Below are 19976 nucleotides of genomic sequence, written 5' to 3' on the forward strand. Positions count from 1 at the left end.
TAAGAAAGAGGAGGAAAAAAGTACTTTTAATAATAAAAACCCCCTCCTTTTGTGCATACATTGGTAATTATTATTGAAAGAAGTAATTATGGGGTTGAACAAAACATGGCTAACATTTCCTGCAACAGATAGCCCCAATTATTGCGAAGAGTTTTATGATAAATGTCCTTGATGTGTGATTCTGTAAAAGGCATTTTAGATGCAACAAAGACTTGAGTGGGTTTATTGTTAAAAGTACATACTGAATTGAGTATTTTTTTCTGCTTTGAGTGATAACATCTGTTCTAAGTATTTAGCCTTGTGCAGTGTATCTTTTGTTCTTTTGTATGACCTTTATATGTTAAAAGCCATGATGATGGGTAATACTGAACTGTGGCTTCATGTTAATGTTGTTATTGCTTAATTTTTGTTGGAACCTGTCTTTGGAATCATCTCATATCTAGATTAATGCCCCTTCTTTCCCCCACCACTACAGGCCTGGCATGATTGTTTGTCATTACCCTCTTACCCCCCCCCCCCCAGATAGACTTTTTCACCACGTTTTTGTATGGCTTTTTTTCGGCTTTCTCTCAGATTTGTAGTTCTTTTGTGGTCCCACCCTTAGGAGTAGAATTATGCTAAACTCAACTAAGTCTCTCAGAGGTAGGCACAGAAGGGATGCATGGTCAGATTTTTGCCTTTTGCATGCAGGCTTTTTCTTCAGTTGAGAGGAAATAACCGAAGCAGGAAGATGATAGACGAACATCCAAAACTGCCTGTCCCTTTTTCTGAAGAATTTTTGCAGGTTTTTTGCACTTTACCTGGACAGATTTGCTCCCTCTCCATCCCCAACATTTTTTTATTTTACTCATTATCTTAGATTAGACAACACAGAACTTTTCTTCAAATTATTTCTGTTCGTATCACAAAGGGCTGTCCTTTATTGCAATTTTCTCTGTTTTCATAGGATGTATCTCAGTTGTACTTGTTTGACTGCATGTTATGATGCATCTTTAACCTTACAAGGTGTGGTTTGCAAGATCTGTTATTTGTATTCTATTGGCATTTTTTAGGACAGAATGGAGGCTGCTAGCAATATAATAAATATCGTAAGAAAAAGGAGAGCTCGTATGGTTAGAGATGTTGAAGCACTTTGTGATGCTTACATCACATTAGCAAATGTAGATGCTACTCCATGGAAATCTCAAAGAAGTAAGTCTTGGAAAGTTTATTTTTGTTTTTAATAGTGAAGATATATTTTATTTTCTTGGATTAAAAAGTATATTTCTAAATATTGGTATTTAGTTAAAGGAGATACTGTGCTAGCACTGTGTCCTATTTTTGATAAATGTAGAACTCAGTCTGGATTAAAAGTATCGTGGTTTAACCCCAGCCAGCAGCTAAGCACCACGCAGCCGCTCACTCGCTGCCCCCCCACCCCTGGGATGGGGGAGAGAATCAGGAAAAAAACCTCTTGAGTTGAGATAAAGACAGTTTAATAGGACAGAAAGGAATGAAAAACAATGATAATGATAATAATAATATGACAATAGTAATACTAAAAGAATTAAACTATACAAAGCAAGTGGTGCACAATGCAATTGCTCACCACTCGTTGACCGATGCCCAGTTAGTTCCTGAGCTGCGATCCCCCCTCCCAGCCAGCTCCCCCAGTTTATATACTGGGCATGATGTCATGTGGTATGGAATAGCTCTTTGGCCAGTTTGGGTCAGCTGTCCTGGCTGTGTCCCCTCCCAGCTTCTTGTGCTCCTCCAGCCTTCTTGCTGGCTGGGCATGAGAAGCTGAAAAATCCTTGACTTAGTATAAACACTACTTAGCAACAACTAAAAACATCAGTGTGTTATCAACATTATTCTCCTACTAAATCCAAAACACAGCACTATACCAGCTACTAGGAAGAAAATTAACTCTGTCCTAGCCGAAACCAGGACAAAAAGTCATAGTAATTACTTGCACTGTAAGGTTTAGACTCTTGAGTATGAAACTCCAGAAAACTCCACTTGTTCTGTGGTCATCTTCGTCAGCTCGACACAAGTATGCAGTGAGGTTTTGGGTCCCAAAAGCAATGTAAGCTGTTTTTTGTGAACTTTGATGTATGTTTATAGTTCTGAATTTAAAAATACCAATTCCTTTTAATTACAGAAGGAATAAGTATTCCAGCTGACCAGCCAATTATTACACTGAAGAACTTGGAGGATGTTGTTGTTCCTACCATGGAAATTAAGGTGACTGAAGTTGAAATAAATATACATTGTAATATCAAATCTTAGAATCAACTTCAAATTTTTATAATGGCAGTCAGGGCATATATCTCTTCATCAAATTCCCATGTTCTTTACAGGTCAGCCTACCAGGGGTACTTTCCTGTCAGGTGGGAGATGCAGCATGAGATGCTGTCCTTAGGCTTTAGAAGACCTTGACCCCAAGTCTTACATTTGCTGGACAGTGGCTTATTGTATGAAGATGGCTTTGCCACTGCCACTGTTACCACTGACTAGTCTTTCATTATCAAAAGGGGTAATGAGCTACCTAAATCACAGAGAGGATCTTATTTTGTAGGTGCTGGCTCAGAGTTTCAGGGAGGCACTTAATGTCCAGGAAGTTGTGAGAATTAATTGATATGCCTCTTCGGGTGTTCCTAAATGGCCCGCTTATATGTTTTTACCATTCAGTAATGGTGAATGATCTATTCCCATTAGCATAAGTCACTAATTGGATGGGTGCATAGGCACTTATTCTTAGATGCCACAAGCTCTACCTAGGAAACTTACCAGTTTGAGGAGTGTAGAGTTGCTTTTTGGGCCAGCCACCTGAAATTTACTTGTTATGAAGCCAGACTTCCCTATGTTGAAGTCCCTCAGGCTATGTCTGTAAAGCTAAATAAAACAAGCCAAGGGACATTACGCTGTTTGACTTCAGAGGCCAGAAATTGCCACCCATGCTAAATAGCATTTGTTTGTAGGGCTCCTGTTGGTCCCAGGTGTTGCTCCTTTGTACAACTCGATTGTCCTTTTCTTTGCCTTTCTTCTTCTCCAGTACAAACTATCTGAAATAGCTGGAGGTCTGTGATGTAAACAGCTGGAGCGATATTTCCCTACAGCTGAGTAAGGTTGCTTTGTGGCATGAGGATATGGGGGATGGCTGAAGATACAGATCCTGTAGATTGCAACAGTTTTAGGCTTGTAGATTGGGTCCATTTGCAGCCTAATGTAAGCCTAATACCCCCCCGACTGTACATGAACATTTTCTTGACAGAATGCTAGTTGGGACAGGCTGAAATTGCGTCAGAGCTTGTTTAGTGGAAGTCTGCAGCACCATGTCCCCTCTGCCAATGAGGTGAACAAGGAGGAATCAAACTCACTCCTTTGCACCGCGTATTTTTGTAGCCTTTGTGGGTATTATCCTTGTTAGATGATGGAATGCTCATATTAATATTTAGCATATAGTCTGCTAACGAGGTTTTGAAACAACTCATTACCACTTTCTTGGAGTGAAATGGAGGTAATATTTATATTAATTTTAAACTAATTTATAATTTCAGGTGGATCCCACGGGACGATATGAAAATTTGGTGACAATAAAGTCTTTTAAGCCAGAATTTCGGTTAGCAGGAGGCCTGAATCTGCCTAAAATAATAGATTGTGTAGGATCAGATGGTAAAGAAAGGAGGCAGCTGGTTAAGGTAGGTTCTGTCAGTTGTAATGACATGTCAGAGACTTGGCATGTTGGAATTTTTTTTAAGTTCTCATGTTAGTTTTCTCACGTATCACTTCTGTACCATGAGCAGACTTTCACAGTTCAGTGTCAGTTTTCTCAGGTCAGGAATGCTTTAATAAAGGAAATTACAAAGTAATAATAAGTAATATAATAATGATATAATATAAATAATGTAATAATAAGTAATAATATTAAATATTTTTGTAAGTATTTTTTGACAATGCACGTAATATACAGTAGCTTACCTGACAACTACCAGACCTGCGACTTGCATGGTCATGTCTCAACTAGTGACCTGGAGTGCACAGCAAATAAAAGCCATCAACATTTTGTGTTAAAAACCTCCTTTTTTCTTTCTTCCCCATATAAAAAGAACTACAATTCAGAGACAATCAAAAACATGCACATAGAAACACCAATCTTAAAAAAAAAATTATTTCTCTTTAAACTCAATTGATTTCATTCTGTCTGTCTTTGAATGTAAACATTCAGCAGCTGCTGGGAGAATTCTGTTTTGCTGTTAAGTATGGGGTAGTTTTGAAAGTTCTAAAGAGAAGCGTGAATCACTAGATCTGCATCCAATAATCAGAACTGCAGTACCAAGTGATGCTGCTTCAGCTGTGTGCTGGATTGCTAAATATGGTGAATGAAACATCGATTTTTTAAAAGGGCACCATAAGGCGTGTAGGCTGATTGAAACCTTAATCAAATAACATTTGTCAAAAAAAAGAAGAAAAAAGTGATGATTTAAGTTAATGATGGTTCTGCTTAAGCAGCTGAGCACTATTAGAAAACCAAATACAGAGAAAAAACAATTGTTAATTACATTTTATTACAGGTGATTATTGTGGAAAAGTAACTTGTGTTTTGTGGATTTTTTTAAAATAATTTTTTTAAGTTGCTGAACAAGAAGCTGGATGCTGAAAAGTGTTCTTTAACTGCTTTTTCTCTTTATGCTAAAGGGGCGTGATGACCTGAGACAAGATGCTGTTATGCAACAGGTTTTCCAGATGTGCAATACATTGCTCCAGCAAAACACTGAAACACGAAAGAGAAAATTAACTATCCGAAGATACAAGGTAACCCTGAACAGCTGCTGCTGCAGCAGAGGAATAAATGTGACCGATAAAGCATATTTCCCCATTCTTCTCTTTTTAACCCAAAGACAATATAAAAGTGTATTTATTTATGTATTATTAAAATAGTCACTGCTCCTTAAGGTATGGAATAAACAATTAGTACAATTTAATTATTACAACTACAACAATTATTACAATTTAATTTTTTCCAAATCCTTAAAAAAAAACTTCTGATGCCAAATATATATTTAAATACTCTTCAAAACTTTCTTTACATGAACTTATAATTGAAAAGAAATTAAGTCATGCACTGTCCTTGAATTGTAAGGTGCTAGTCATTAAACTTGAGCATATGAGTTTATGAATTCTCATTAATTTTAGTCTTGTGATATTCCTTAATTAATTAATAATTAATTTTAGTCTTGCAGTATTCCTTACAATTGAATCCAGAAGTCCCATCTAGGGTCTGTTCATGCAGAATTTGAATTGCAGAACTGTTTTTGTTGGAATTGGGAATACAGGAATAAATTCTTACTGTGAATGCAGAAAATGTGTTTGAACAGGACTTTCCCCTCCTCCTTCATTTTTATGTGCTTGGGTTTATAATAATAGCTATGAAGGTGACCTCTGAATAAGTACTCTCTAAGTAAAAGTTCTTGTCTTTGACAAATGAGAAATGTGCACTCCAGACTCTCTAAAGGAGCTTATCTGAATTGCTAGCATAGTTTTAAGAATTCACAGGTGGAGTTAGAGTCACATTTTTTGAATAATTTTCAATGAAGACTCAGGTTTTTATGTGTGTAAAAATGAATGAGAGCAGGGAAAAAGAGAATGGGGGTTGCATTATGAGATAAAGAGACTTTCATAAGAAAATAAAATTGAAGGAAACAGTCAGTAGCTATTTCTCTGAGGACAGGAGATCATTCATTCTGGCCAGTTCTGTCTGCTTGTCGTGGTTTAACCCCAGCTGGCAACCAAGCCCCACACAGCCGCTCACTCACTCCCCCCGGTGGGATCGGGGAGAGAACCAGAAGGGTAAAAGTGAGAAAACTCGTGGGTTGAGATAAAGACAGTTTAATAGGGAAAGCAAAAGCCGTGCACACAAGCAAAGCAAAACAAGGAATTCGTTCGCTACTTCCCGTCGGCAGGCAGGTGTTCAGCCATCTCCAGGAAAGCAGGGCTCCATCATGCATAACCGTTACTTGGGAAGACAAACGCCGTCACTCCGAACGTCTCCCCCTTCCTTCTTCTTCCCCCAGCTTTATATGCTGAGCATTATGTCATATGGTATGGAATATCCCTTTGGTCAGTTGGGGTCAGCTGTCCCGGCTGTGTCCCCTCCCAGCTTCTTGTGCACCCCCAGCCTCCTCGCTGGTGGGGTGGGGTGGTGTGAGAAGCAGAAAAGGCCTTGACTCTGTGTAAGCACTGCTCAGCAGTAACTAAAACATCCCTGTGTTATCAGCACTGTTTCTGGCACAAATCAAAACAATAGCCCCATACTAGCTACTCTGAAGAAAATTAACTCTATCCCAGCCAAAACCAGCAGACTGCTACAGCAGTTGAGGTAACTACTACAGCCAGTTATGAAGTGAGAAACCGTTCCCTAGGATGGGAAGCAGACTAAGACGAGCCTAATATGTTCACGCAGCCACCATGTGTTTGTTCCAGATTTTACTTTTTATGTGCAAATTCTATAATGCTTGTATTATCCCATTCAAGCATGGCAAGCTGTTGGCAATCACAGGTCATCCAGAATACCGATGCAAACATGCAAATTGAGTATAATCATTAAGTTGTACTGAAGTACCTAGTGGAAGGTTCTCTGGGCTAGGAAGAAATTTGCAAGTATTTGATAGAAAAACCTTGAGTGTATTTTATATATGTATACATGTATATTTAGAACATATATTGTGGTCAGCTGTGTGGTTTGGTCCTTTTTCTTTTTAAACAAACACAAATATGCACCCATGCTCTGCAGCATGCCTATTCATAGTTGTGTGTGTATAACCGTCCCCACGCAGCAGTGGTTTTGTTTATACAGGTGGTTCCCCTTTCTCAGAGAAGTGGTGTTCTTGAGTGGTGCTCGGGAACAACTCCCATTGGGGAGTTTCTTGTGAACATCGAAGAGGGAGCTCACAAGAGATACAGGCCAAAAGATTACTCCAGTTATCAGTGTCAGAAAATAATGATGGTAAGTCAAAATAATTGAAGAAAAATATCTGGCTTATATCCTTTTACACAGAGGGTTGGGTTTTGTTACATTTTTACAGAGAATTATGCACTATGCTTTTAGTATGTAATAATGAATATGATCAGTGGCATGGAATTAGAAGTTCTTCGGACTAATCTGAATGCAGCCTGGGAAGAGTTTTTACAAAATCAAAAATTGCTAAATGAATGACTGTTGCAGGAAATATTTGAATACAGCTGAATCTCCAACGAGTCTGTGAAGTTTTTTCTAGAATATAAATCTACTGGAATTCCAAAATGATCATTGCAGAGACCCAGCAGAGTCAGTATAAAGTTATCTTACAGATTTAATTTATATTTGTCATGTTTCTCCTTGCATTGAAAAGTCATTTTATTTTCATGAATAAACCCAAATTCTAAATACTAGTCCTTGAAAATAAAAATATGGTTTTAGAATGCAGCTGAGATTAATGTAATGTCTTAATTGCTGTTAGACAGTGTGAAGGGGTCTGGCTTCTCCTCCACTGCGACAGCCATGTGCCCTCCGCCCCCCACAGTGAGTCAGTTCAGGGACCTAAGCCGAAAGAAGACTAACCTTATGTAAACTGGCAGAAATATACCTGGTTCAGTAGATACAAGTAGGGGAAGGTTCTTTCGTCTGATGGTAGGTAGCTGCTAGATGGATTCAGCTGGTTTAGTTCCACAAACCACCTCACCATACGTTTAGAAAATCGCAAATTTTACTTTATATCACCATGATTGTGCAAGAAATTATTTCCTTTTAAATCTGTATAGTACTAACAGGATGAAAGTGTATTTAATTTTGGCTTTGTGCAGCTTTTGCACGTGAATGAGTGGGAATGATTTTCTCACAGTGACATGAGCCATCAGATAAGCAAAGGTACCAGAGCAGAGAGCAAGGGGAAGTATCTCCCAGCAAGATGCATTTACCTGTACATGCATATAAAACAGATACACATGCTGAGCCAAAGAAATGGGAGTGTGTTTTTTACATGTAACCCATGACTTGTGTATGAAAAAATAATTGTTTAGTAAAACAGATAGATAGGTACATTAATGATTGCTGTAAAAAAGATGTTAATTCATAGCTCAGAGAGAGAAAGGAGTGAGAACAGCATTTGATGGAGGGGAGAGGGGTAGAAAGAAGGAATGTATTTCTTTCAAAGGAAGAGGTAATTTCCTTTCAAAGCAGTCAGTCATGGGGAAAACATTTCTTATTTGTTTAAAGGATGCACAAAAGAAACATTCTGAAGAGAAATACAACATCTTCATGAAAGTCTGCGAGAACTTTCAGCCCGTGTTTCGTTATTTCTGCATGGAAAAATTCCTAGATCCAGCTGTGTGGTTTGAAAAACGATTGGCGTACACTCGCAGTGTGGCTACATCTTCTATAGGTATTACATTGGATTGTTAACATTGACTTTTTAGATTATGTAAACAAAGAGTTTATACTATTTCAGAGGGAATGGCTATTCTGCTTTTGTCACATGTCAGAAAAGGGGGGAGTAGGGGGAAAAAATGCCAGCAAGAACACCAGCATTATTTTTGTAATTAACATTTCTGATTCGCCCCCGCCCCGTTCTGCAGTAGAAGGACAGAATGAAATTCTGTGTTTCTTTGTTTTATATAGTGGTTTGTATTTTTAGGTTCTGATAGGTTTTTTTAAAGTTTCTACCTAATTCTGTTGGTTTGATTTAGCATTTATTCATTTCATCTGTAGCCTCAAATGCTTTAACTGAGTTGAAAAGCTTAATCTTTTACTTTCTTTGTACTGGCATCATTAGCCATGGCTGAAATGTTTTTTTAAGCTTTGGCATTTTTCCTTTGATTTTTCTGTCTTAATAAGGAAATATATGTACTTGGATTGTGGATTTCCTTTGGATGACTCAGTTCTGTATTGAGTTGCTGGAAGACATTTGATAGTAGATTGTATACATTGCAGTAGATCCTATTTTAGATGTTAGTATGTTGTTTATACACCCCCTTTTTTGCTGAAGGAAAATGAAGTAAATGTACAGTTTAGCAGAATTCAGATGAAAGATTTTTGTAGGAAATACTACTGCTATCCGTGTCCATCAGCTAATAGAAAAACAGTAACAGGCGTAAATTGCAGCAAGGCAGATCTAGTTTGGAGGGTTTCTACATTTAAGGACAGTAAAGCACTGAAATAGGCTTACATGAAAGATCTTATAATTTCTATCACTGGAGATTTTTAAAACTGACTTAGACAAGTGTCGTGGTTTAACTCCAGCCAGCCACTAAACACCATGCAGCCGCTTGCTCCCCCCTCCCAGTGGGATGGGGAGGAGAATCAGGGAAAAAAGTAAAACTTGTGGGTTGCGATAAGAACAGTTTAATAACTGAAGTAAAATAACATATACTACTAACTAATAATAATAAAAATATAATAATGGTAATGAAAAGTAATATAACAAAAAAAGAAAGAAATAAAACCCAAGCAAAAACAAGTGATGCACAATGCAATTGCTCACCACCTGCTGACCGATGCCCGAGCAGCGATCCATCCCTCCTGGCCAACTCCCCCGTTTATATACTGGGCATGATGTTCCATGGTATGGAATACCCCTTTGGCTAGTTCAGGTCAGCTGCCCCGGCCCTGCTCCCTCCCAGCTTCTTGCACACCTGCCTGCTGGCAGAGCATGGGAAACTGAAAAATCTTTAACTTAGGGTAAGCGCTACTTAGCAACAACTACAACATCAGTGTGTTATCAACAGTATTCTCACACTAAATCCAAAACACACTGTACCAGCAACTAGGAAGAAAATTAACTCTGTCCCAGCTGAAACCAAGACAACAAGAGTCACTGAGGAACTATTTAGGTATAGTTGAGCTGCCCCAACTGAATTACAGACTGAATTATGTCCAGTCCTGTTTTCTGGATTACATGATACTGTAAGTTAGAAGGTTTTCTTAAAAATAGTAATAATAACAAACCCTAATTTTGTTGTGCACTTGCTTTTTATCTTTTTTTTTTTTTTTTGAAAGCTGTGAAATTGTTTGGTTAACCTATCTACAGAGAGGAATGGACAAGAAGTCTGTGGAGTAGAGAAAACAATACACATCTGTATGAGAATAACCTTTTTGCAATTCCATTCAGTTAACCTTTTCTTTTTGGATTTGTGGAATGGCATTTGCTCTTTACTGGAGTAATGTGTATGCATGGGGGAAGAAATATTCTCACTCTTAATTTGTTTGCACATGTTACACTGATTCTAATAATCTTCTCTTTGTTAAATTTTCCCTGGTTTTTATGGCATGTAAATATGGTGTGAGCACTTACCTTTTTCTTTTAGTTGGCTACATTCTTGGACTTGGAGACAGACATGTTCAGAATATCTTGATAGATGAACAAACGGCAGAACTAGTGCATATAGATCTGGGTAAGTCGGACAGGCAAGAGAACCTTAATTTTTCTTTACTGTAACATTTTTTAAAACATCTATTATCCTTTCATTTAGGGGTTGCTTTTGAGCAAGGTAAAATTCTTCCCACACCAGAGACTGTTCCGTTTAGATTAACCAGGGACATTGTGGACGGAATGGGTATTACTGGCGTGGAAGGAGTCTTCAGAAGGTAAGTGCCCCTACATTGCATAGGGGTAAGGAGGCAGCAGAGTACTTTCGGCATTATGATTGTTACATATTAAATAGTTCTGACGCTTGAGAGGAGACTCGGATTTCTGCTGATAATATCCAAACCTAAGTGCTGTCCTCTGACTCATACACTCTTATTTATATAACCAATTACAAGTTCATTATTGTTGCTCAGCTTTTCATATTCTTCACTAACTAATGGGTTATTGTCACCCTCTTGTGGAATTCTGGGATGGCTCAGTGCTTCCAAAGGCTCCACAGCTAAATTTCATCCCTTGATTTAGACTGCGGGATTTTTTTCATTCAGAACTATGCATTTCTTTCAGAGCTATACTATATATTCAGAGCTATTAAGTTTCTTTGAACCATTTTGTCCTGTCTCTTATTTTTGCTCAGTTTTATGTAAGTAATTTGCAGTCTTTTTCCTCTTTTGGATCATACATTTGATATCACTTTGTGTCCGAAACCAGGACAAAAGTGCAAAATATAAATCCCACAATAGATTTGAGCTGCAAAACAGAAAAATCCCCAAAGGGCTGTGTTTCTGTTAACCTCCGTCGTATCTCCTGTGAATGACCCAAGAGAGCCCTAAAGAGCAGGACATTTCTCTCATTCAAGACTTTCATGATGTCCATGAACAGAGTACTTGCAACCCCCAAATTTCATGTCTTTAAAAAAGTACATAGTGTTGTCTTTGTAAGGTAGCAATTAACGTTAATAAGTAGTTCCTAATATACCTTTGTCCTGTGAAGGAACACTCACTGCCACTTCTATTCTAAACATGATGCTGTCAAATTCAGAGTTTTGTGTTCCTTCTGAAACTTTTGACCCATGATACAGAAAAACATGAATTGTTTGGCTCTAGCTGAAGTAAATACAGTATAAAAGGCACTGGTGCAGATACGGTTTCTGCCTCAGCCAGGCTGACTTGTAATTAACAGTACAGGTGTAAGTGCATAAACAAGTCATCTCAAGATTGGGTGTGAACCTAGTCAGTTAACTTTGTTGTGTGTGTTCTCATCCTGAAGTAGACAGGAGGCCTAATCCCTCTTTCACGGGAGTACCTGTCCCATAAGGAACGTTTCGTATTCCTTCCACAAGCTTAGTTTGCTTGGGAGTGAATGTGGGTAACCACTTCTGTATCTAAACTCATTGGAGGGATTTCAGAAATAGCTTAATGTCTGGCTACTCGATCTGCTCATTTCATGTAAAGGAACCCTACCAAGATTCTCCGACGTGTCATAGAGCACCTCTGGCACACATGTTTTCATCCAGCCAAGCAATTCTGCCATCGTGGCATACCTCAGTGATCAGTGTTAACTCGGTGGTTAATTCTGCGTATAGAAAGATTTCAGATAGTGAAACAGGTAATCTCTTTCCCATAGGGAACATAGTCAGTGAGCTACCCAGTCTCCTCCTGGTCTTACATTTCTAAATTTCTCCTTTTTTTTTTCCCAAAATGGAGTTATCAGAGAGGTTACCTATATGTTAGAAATTAACCTTTAAGAAGGATACAAATATCCATTATTTAAGTGATGAAAATACCATTCCATTTTACCAAAAAGAACCTAAAAATACAGTAAAATATTTTCTAGATGCTGTGAGAAAACAATGGCTGTTATGAGAAATTCTCAAGAAGCTTTGCTGACCATTGTAGAAGTAAGCATTTTTTCATTCTTTCCGATAGTAACCTGCCGGTATATCTTCAGTTTCTTGTCTTTGTCTTTGTATGCATTACTATAACAAATATTCATGTAGGGGTTTTTTGTGAATTTGAAAGTAGTAGTGTTGGCCAGATTTGTTAATTCATGTAATCTTCAATAAAATTATGACCAGTTTGCATTTTCTGTGGGAACTATTTGTTTCAGGCATATGCAGTTTTCCCTTTTCAGTATCTAAGCGCTTCTAATCATAGTGCAACATTCCTAGCATGAGTAGTGCTGATTGAATTAAATCCTCTTTGCATAAGTCACAAAGAAGAGAATTAAAGTATTTTTTAAAAGCAGCTTATACTGTGCATTAAAAACTAATGATGATATTTAGTGCCTAGAAGTGTATTGAAAAATGACGTCTTCGTTGCTGAGATGGGACTGAGTGGCAAAACTGAGTCAAGTATGAACAACGCAAATACCTGCAAAGGATCAGATGTAGTTTTATTGTTGGATTGTCTGCTAAGCAATTTAGCCCAGTTCTATTGGATTTAAAAAAAAAACCAAAACAAACCTCCTAATATTGTGGTTAGCGTGTGCATTACCAACTGAGTGTTTCTCTTCCTGCTAGGGGACTGGACTAGCTGTAATTAACAGTTTAAATTAAATAGAGGTTTATTTACTGTGTAGGTGCTGCTCTACGATCCTCTTTTCGACTGGACCATGAACCCCTTGAAAGCTTTGTATTTGCAGCAGAGACCGGAGGATGAGGCTGACATAAGCTCTACACTCAATACTGATCCACAAGAATGTAAAAGAAAAGCCAGGTGCGAGATTTTTTTCTTACTGTCTGCCTACTGCACTGTTGCCTTCCTTTGCAGTTTTCTTACTGAACGTTGCTCATGTTGTTCAGGATCCATATCTAGTGCACCTGGTTTTCTTTTTTTTTTCTGCCAGCAGTGATGACCAGAGCTTTAACAAAGTGGCTGAGCGTGTTCTGATGAGACTTCAGGAGAAGCTGAAAGGTGTTGAGGAGGGAACAGTGCTCAGTGTGGGAGGGCAGGTGAACCTCCTCATACAGCAGGCCATGGACCCTAAAAATCTGAGCCGGCTCTTTCCTGGATGGAAACCCTGGGTGTGACTTGGAAGGATCCAGCACGTTTTTAGAAGGAACCTATTTTTATGCAGCAAGTGTCTTAACATTTCACATTGGTATTTCACAATTAACACTTACATCAGGAGCAACCGTGAAGGCTTATACGTATTGGTATTCGGTGGATGTTTGGGGGCTTTTTCCAACAACCTGTTACTGAGAAAACATTTTTCTGTCCAATTATGTTCACCGTACAGTATAAAACACCAACCAGTGCTTTGATGTTCCTTGTGACCTGCAAGGACTTTGCTTGGGCGTACTGGATGCTTTATATTCTTAAAGCCTGAGATTCATCACTTTTGTGTATAAGTTAAATAGCTGGAATCTTATATATAATAATTCTGTATGGTAACATGACCATGTAGAATGGATGATCCAAAAACCAGGAGTCATGAAATAACTAGCTAAAATACATTTCAAAAGAGGGTTTATACTTTAAAGATAATGCTACAGTGAATATAAAAGAAAACCAGAGAACCTCATGTTTAATGGACTGAGGGTTCTTGGGGTTGGGTTTTTTTAGCTTAGTTAAATGGACACTTCTTTATATAGATATGGACTTCGAGCCCAGTATAATACAGCTGCTTTTTTTCTGTTGTAAATTAAATTATGTTGGTATTTCATTTTTAAAACATTACTTTAATAGTATAAAACAATAAAAAATATTTAGCTTTTGTAGCTCAGACTTCCTTGATAAAATAGACTGACTATACAACGAAGCTTAGCATACCAGGTACACCTCTAAAGCAAACGGTCATTCTGTATCTGGAATTAACACCTGTTGGAAACATTGCAGTTGTATTTTGAGCACAAAAATCTCATTCTGATTGCACACAGTTTTACAGAAGACATTGCTCCTTCTGAAATAAAAAGATCTACTCTAATCGGATAGTCAGTGAATACGGATATTAGGAGAATCCACTCAAATAAGTCTCACTGGTATATTTAATAAATCTTCCTGAATCATCTTTATATTTAAAAATATGAATAAAATTTGGCATACTGTCACATTATCTTAGTTTGCACTTCATGTATTTTTACAGCATTATAGGTGAAGAATTTCTGTTCTAATTAGCATTTCACTGATGTTTATTTGTACAGTGTTCCCACAGTTTTTTTGCTGTATCTTTGTTGTATAAGTTAATGTCTACATGGCAAGATGAGCCTTTTGTATTATGTTTTCATGAAGCTGACATAAATGTCTGTTGATCCTTGGAACCAAAAGTGCATCCTGGCTTTTCTGTGGGGAAGAACTCTCATCCAAGAACACAGTGATTTGTTCGCTGAAAATGAAACTTACCTGACAGAGCGTGCACTCTGTATGTGAATTTTAAATTACACTTAGGAAAGGGAGAAGAGTCCTACCAAGCAATTACAAGGTAGGAGAATGGCAGGTAGGAAAGGACTAAACAAAAAGCACTTAAAAGTTTTTATTTTTAAGCACAGATTTTAAAAATCGAGTAGTATTTCTGGAATTTTTTCTCATGCTTCCTGTAGAGGAAATTCTTTAGGCATTTTTTGGGTTATTTAATACTAGAACTCTAGCTAATCATATCAATTAATATTGCATAAAAGCACTTGGCAGATCCTGTCCTTCCTTCATGAGTTACTGATGCTCCACTTGAATACTTTCATCTTGCTGGGCTGCAATTTAGGGTTTTTTACTTACAGCAAACAGTGAAATCATTAATATTAATACGATTGTCTCAGGGAAGTCTAACTTCAGAGGAAAGAATTTAATTATTCCTCTGCAACGCTGTGAACTTGGTGTTCAGTGCCTATATTTTGAATGTCCATACATTTTCACTGTTCAAGCTGAATGAAATGCAAATAAAAATGCACGTAAATATTGTAAATGTAGTTGAAACCTGCTTACATTATTTGTAAGCTCCTGTAGCAGTGAAACAACAGTTAGCTGACAAACATATGAAATCAGTTTGAATTATTAACAAACCTTAGAGTCTCCAAAACACTGTCAAAATCAGTGTGACACAATCCTGTTACTCTGAGATCTGAGTTCAACTAATCTAACATTCTTGCGATAATTGTCATCTGTGCAAAGCCTCATGTAGCCAAAAGGTAGTTATCAGAGACTGTGCTGTTTGTTCCAGTAATGCCTCAATTTTTAAAAGTCAAAATTAGGAAGTGAATGGTTTGCAAAAATGTATCATCTATAGATACATGCTTTCCTTGTATAAGAATAGAAAAATAAAACCTGGGTGGAAATGCTGTTTAATTCTGAACAATGGTTTTGTCACAAATGCTACTGCTGATGGTAAGGTGGGTTAGTATTTGAGAGCCTCAAATATATTTACTATATTAGTAAGCTAGAAATATGTGAAGCCAAGTCAAGTTGCCTCTTTGTTAATTTTTTTTCTTGGAATGCATCTTAGTAATTTTAAACATTTACATTTAGAAAAGATAATTTCTAAGAAAAATGAGCCTGTGATCTAGTGTGATGGGGAGGAGTTTTTAAACAGCAACATATTTATTTGAAATTAGCTTTTTCTGGTGAAACTTCTGTTGGAGAAATGTCCTCAGGAGTATGAACTGTAAAAAAGTTAAGCGTTAGCAGATAAACCAATTTCAGTTATATACCCTGACTGAACTTTTCCATCAGCAAAGAACTGTCCCATGAATAGGAATCAGATTAAACTGGCCACCTGGTGACGTGCATCCGATTTGAATAAACCAAGGATGTTGGTCTTCATGAGTGCAGATCTGAAAACTTCTGTTGTTCTTACAGATAAAACCACCCGAAAATCATTTTCTCAGTAACTATGAATTAATTAGGTCACTGTTCTATGTTACTATGATACTCTTGAGTTTTTAAAAAGTATTTACTACTACTGAATATTTTTGAATGCACTAACATGTTAGGCTTCATATTTTCAGGGGATAATGCACTCTATTATACATTGTTACTAATTGTACTGTTCATGAATATTGTTATTCCATACCTGCACAAGCGGTAATGCTTCAACGACAAAGGGTCAATAAAGATACCTTTGTAAACAGGCAATTCCAAAATCTGCCGGGGGGATTTGGTTGCGTGATTGGTAAGTGATGACACTACATGTTTTTACTGCTACTTTCATCCCTGTGAACTTAAAGCTAAAGTAAGGCAGTCATGTTGTCTTGTGGAACGTGCAGATAGCCTGAAACAGCTCTCGGGGAGAGATTACCTCATACTAGCACTTAATGATGACACTTAAATATTGGCATTAAATAAAATTATTGATTTCAGCAGGTAGGTTGAAGAGTGAAACCACAGCGAGAAAGCTCGGAAGTGTGCAAGGGAGGGTTTAGGTTCTCTTCCCACCACATTTCAAGTCTTACCTGTATCCTGATGATATGGGAAGACTAACGTGTTGTTCACATAACACATGCCCTCATCATCTATCCTGCACATTTAACACTGTAACTACACCTATAGTTCAGCTTTCAGAGCTGCACAGTGAATAATGTCAGTAATATCTTTAAGGGCGCACACAGCTTGGGCTCTCCCTGCTGCCTCATTCCTTCCTCACTACTGTACGTGTGGCCACAAGAAATGTGGTGCAAAGTGACTACGCCCTTGCCTGCCCTGGAGAGTTCCTGCTGCAGCATCCATAGCTGTTCCTGCCCTCTCTCCACACCCATTTTGCCAAACAAGACAAAACACAAAAGATTTGAGCTTATTTGGTTGCCCCAGTTGCTACCTACGCTGGATGCAAAGCAGAAAGGATTATAAGAAAATGCAACTACCTATAGAAGATCCCCCTTTTGAAGGAACTTCTCTTCTTGGATTGGGTTGTGAAGAAGTCCTCCACTGTTAAAAATTCCTCAGCCATGTTGCACCAAGTCTTCCCTGCACCTTCTAGGATGAAGCAGTGTTACAATGTGGGTGCTCAGTGGTGACTGACTGCTTCTCAAAGATTGTCTGTTAACTGGCACTATTTGACCAAGTACTATTTTTCTTCACAGACAAGGGTTTTTTTCTGTGATCAAAATGGAACTGAAATGATGCTGGGCATACTCCTCATATGCTCACACATCAAGAACGTGAGAATGGGAGAAGGAAGGGGTCAGGGGAGAGAAGGAGAAAAAGACTCTACATGCTTTTCTAACTACTGCAAAATAAAGTTTTCAAGTCTCCAGTCACAGCACGTATGCTGTTTGACTGTGCCTCTGGATTATAACTAACAACCTTAATGCTAGTTATTGCTAAGCCACCTCGCTGTTCCCAGAGTACTGTTCTACAAGCACAGGAAAATCTTGCCATAGAGAACACATATTTGACGTGCAGGAATTTTTTAGTATCTTGATCTGTTCACCCAAAGCCCCTGTTTTGCACCCCGATACACCATGTTTCCTTTCACAAAAGCAGAGAAAATTGAGCTTATGGATTGGCAATTTTGCACTCTGGAAATTAAACAAGTGGCGTAGCAGGAATGAAGCCATTTCCTAAAATGTAGTTCTGCTTCTGCATCACAGCTAGAACTTGTTTTATAGGAAGTTGGACAGCTATCACACATATAAAGTTCTTCAGCCTGTGACGCCTTGATCAGCATTATGGAATAGAGTTTTCTGGTGGGCAGGATTAATTTCTTAGTATTTGGAAAAATTCCTTTATGCTGTGTGAGATGTCAGCACCTAAAGCGTCAAAATGGCAGTTCCTTAAGCTAAGTCCATACAGTTGTGATTTTGGTGCATCATTGAACAAGGAACGGTTCCGCATCCATTATATAAGCACATAGATATTATTGAAGTATCTACTTAAAATACTTCCATCTGAAAAAAAAGATCTAATTCCACCAAGAAACTTTAATCTTTTCAGTTCTCACCGGCCCCTCATCTGAACACACAGCATTATGCTTTCCACTTTTTATTAATGATTATAGTATTTTTGTACAGTATATAACCTCAATAAAGGGAGAGTAGATTCCTGCTGTTATGCGATTTTTTTCCCATCTAGGTAAGTATCGGTTAGATTCTTACCAAAGGTGTTAAGACTTCCATATGAAAAACAGCTTTGCCTCCACATATACTTTCCCCAAACTACCTGCATCTGTGCTAGAGTTCTTCAGATTTCCCATAGAAATAGATTTTTATTTCTAGAAGACAAAACATTTAGTTGTAGCTGTTTCTCAGGTCTCTATGGCCACTGCAGAGAGAATGATGGCTTTGGAAACTGTATCCAGAAGTGTTCCATACAGAGTTCAGACTACAGTGAAATAAACAATTGATATGGTAGTGGTACTTCATCAATCATGACCTACCTGGAATTCCCAGAAACCTTCCAGTCATTGTGCTCCTGAGCTTGCCTTTGACTGAACACTACTGTTGGATTTTGGCCCATCAATAATTAAATGTGCATACAGTCAGTCAGCCAAAGGACAATCTGAAATTACGTAGTTGTACAACAGCTAAAGCTTGCGGCATGCACATTCCACAACGTATCTTCCACCCCCACTGTCCTGTTCTTCAAGGGAACTTAAGTTCTTACCAGCAAGGTCATACACCATAAATTTTATCAACACAATCATTGTTCAATAGAGAGAGTTTCAGCCCTCAAGTCTCCAGCCCTGCTTCCAGGCCCCTAACATGCCATGGAAGTTGTAGATAACGCTTGTCAACAGGAGAGTCTTTGCTTAAATGAGTACTTCCCATGGGCAGTTTCCAAACCAAATGCTTTCAGGGAGGAGAGACTCTTGGAGTGCTCCTGACCCACGTTCAAGTGGTTGGCACTTCAGGACTAGACCAGTACTCCTCTTTTAAGATTTTCATTCAGTGAAGTTTGCCAAGCTATCTGAAATAACTCTTACATTATACAAATCTTTAATTTGAAAGTAACATCAGCTTATTCAATTAAAATCTTAAAATTAAGTCAATTACTCTAATCAGACATAAAAAACGAAGCAACATCTCACCAGCCTTGTTAGTATCTCTAACTCTGCTTGTCTTCATATTGATTTGTTTCCTTTTTCTAGCAGACTATCTGACTGCGCCCACAGACCAAGTCCAAGGATGGATCCCTGTCTGGGGCTCTTTTGGGTACCATGTACATTTACTGCCTTAGGAGAAGATTTTTGGTCAGTTGCTGAAATACCTCTCTGTTGCAGACCAGTCTGCAGTTGTTGGTTTAGGATGACGCTGAATCCTGTGTTGCATGGATGGGGTGTAACGTGAGGTCATCTGGAAGTGTTCGAGGATATAAAGCCTGTTGGGCCAGTGTGTAGTTAGGAGGAGCCAAACCTCGTGCAGCGCTATCCGCTGTCCCTTTTGGACCCTGTTCCTGGAAGGAACTGTCTGCCAAACTAAAGCCGAGTATTGCTCAGAAAGAGCCAACTGGTGCTGTCCAAAGCAGAGCCCAGAAATGAGATGATTATTAAGCAGCATGGAGAATCAGGGGTCCAGTTTCCTTGACCCATGGCCCTCAAGCATGCTTCCTAGCCCCCTTCTTATTTAGCAGTATAGACAAAGACTTTAGTTAAGCAAAATCAGAGATGAATTACATGGTTCTTTAGGGCTTAGAGCTAACGTTTCAGACAGGCCCTGTGGTTAGGCTT

At 38.3% G+C, this 19976-nt stretch overlaps 1 protein-coding gene across 1 annotated transcript in view; it reads left to right on the forward strand.

Annotated features, from left to right (window-relative positions):
• Positions 1-15568, forward strand: part of ATM (ATM serine/threonine kinase) — an 82485-nt gene extending 66917 nt beyond the window's left edge. Inside the window, exons 52-62 of the mRNA XM_050915635.1 lie at positions 1053-1191; positions 2144-2226; positions 3543-3683; positions 4681-4797; positions 6839-6988; positions 8237-8402; positions 10324-10410; positions 10489-10603; positions 12219-12282; positions 12963-13099; positions 13230-15568. Of these exons, the coding sequence (XP_050771592.1) occupies positions 1053-1191; positions 2144-2226; positions 3543-3683; positions 4681-4797; positions 6839-6988; positions 8237-8402; positions 10324-10410; positions 10489-10603; positions 12219-12282; positions 12963-13099; positions 13230-13413 (1383 nt within the window). The 3' untranslated portion in view covers positions 13414-15568. The remainder of the gene's footprint in view (positions 1-1052; positions 1192-2143; positions 2227-3542; positions 3684-4680; positions 4798-6838; positions 6989-8236; positions 8403-10323; positions 10411-10488; positions 10604-12218; positions 12283-12962; positions 13100-13229) is intronic.
• The last annotated feature ends 4408 nt before the right edge of the window (positions 15569-19976 follow it).

This window comes from Gymnogyps californianus, chromosome 1 (assembly GCF_018139145.2).
Source record: "Gymnogyps californianus isolate 813 chromosome 1, ASM1813914v2, whole genome shotgun sequence".
Classification (NCBI taxonomy): domain Eukaryota; kingdom Metazoa; phylum Chordata; class Aves; order Accipitriformes; family Cathartidae; genus Gymnogyps; species Gymnogyps californianus.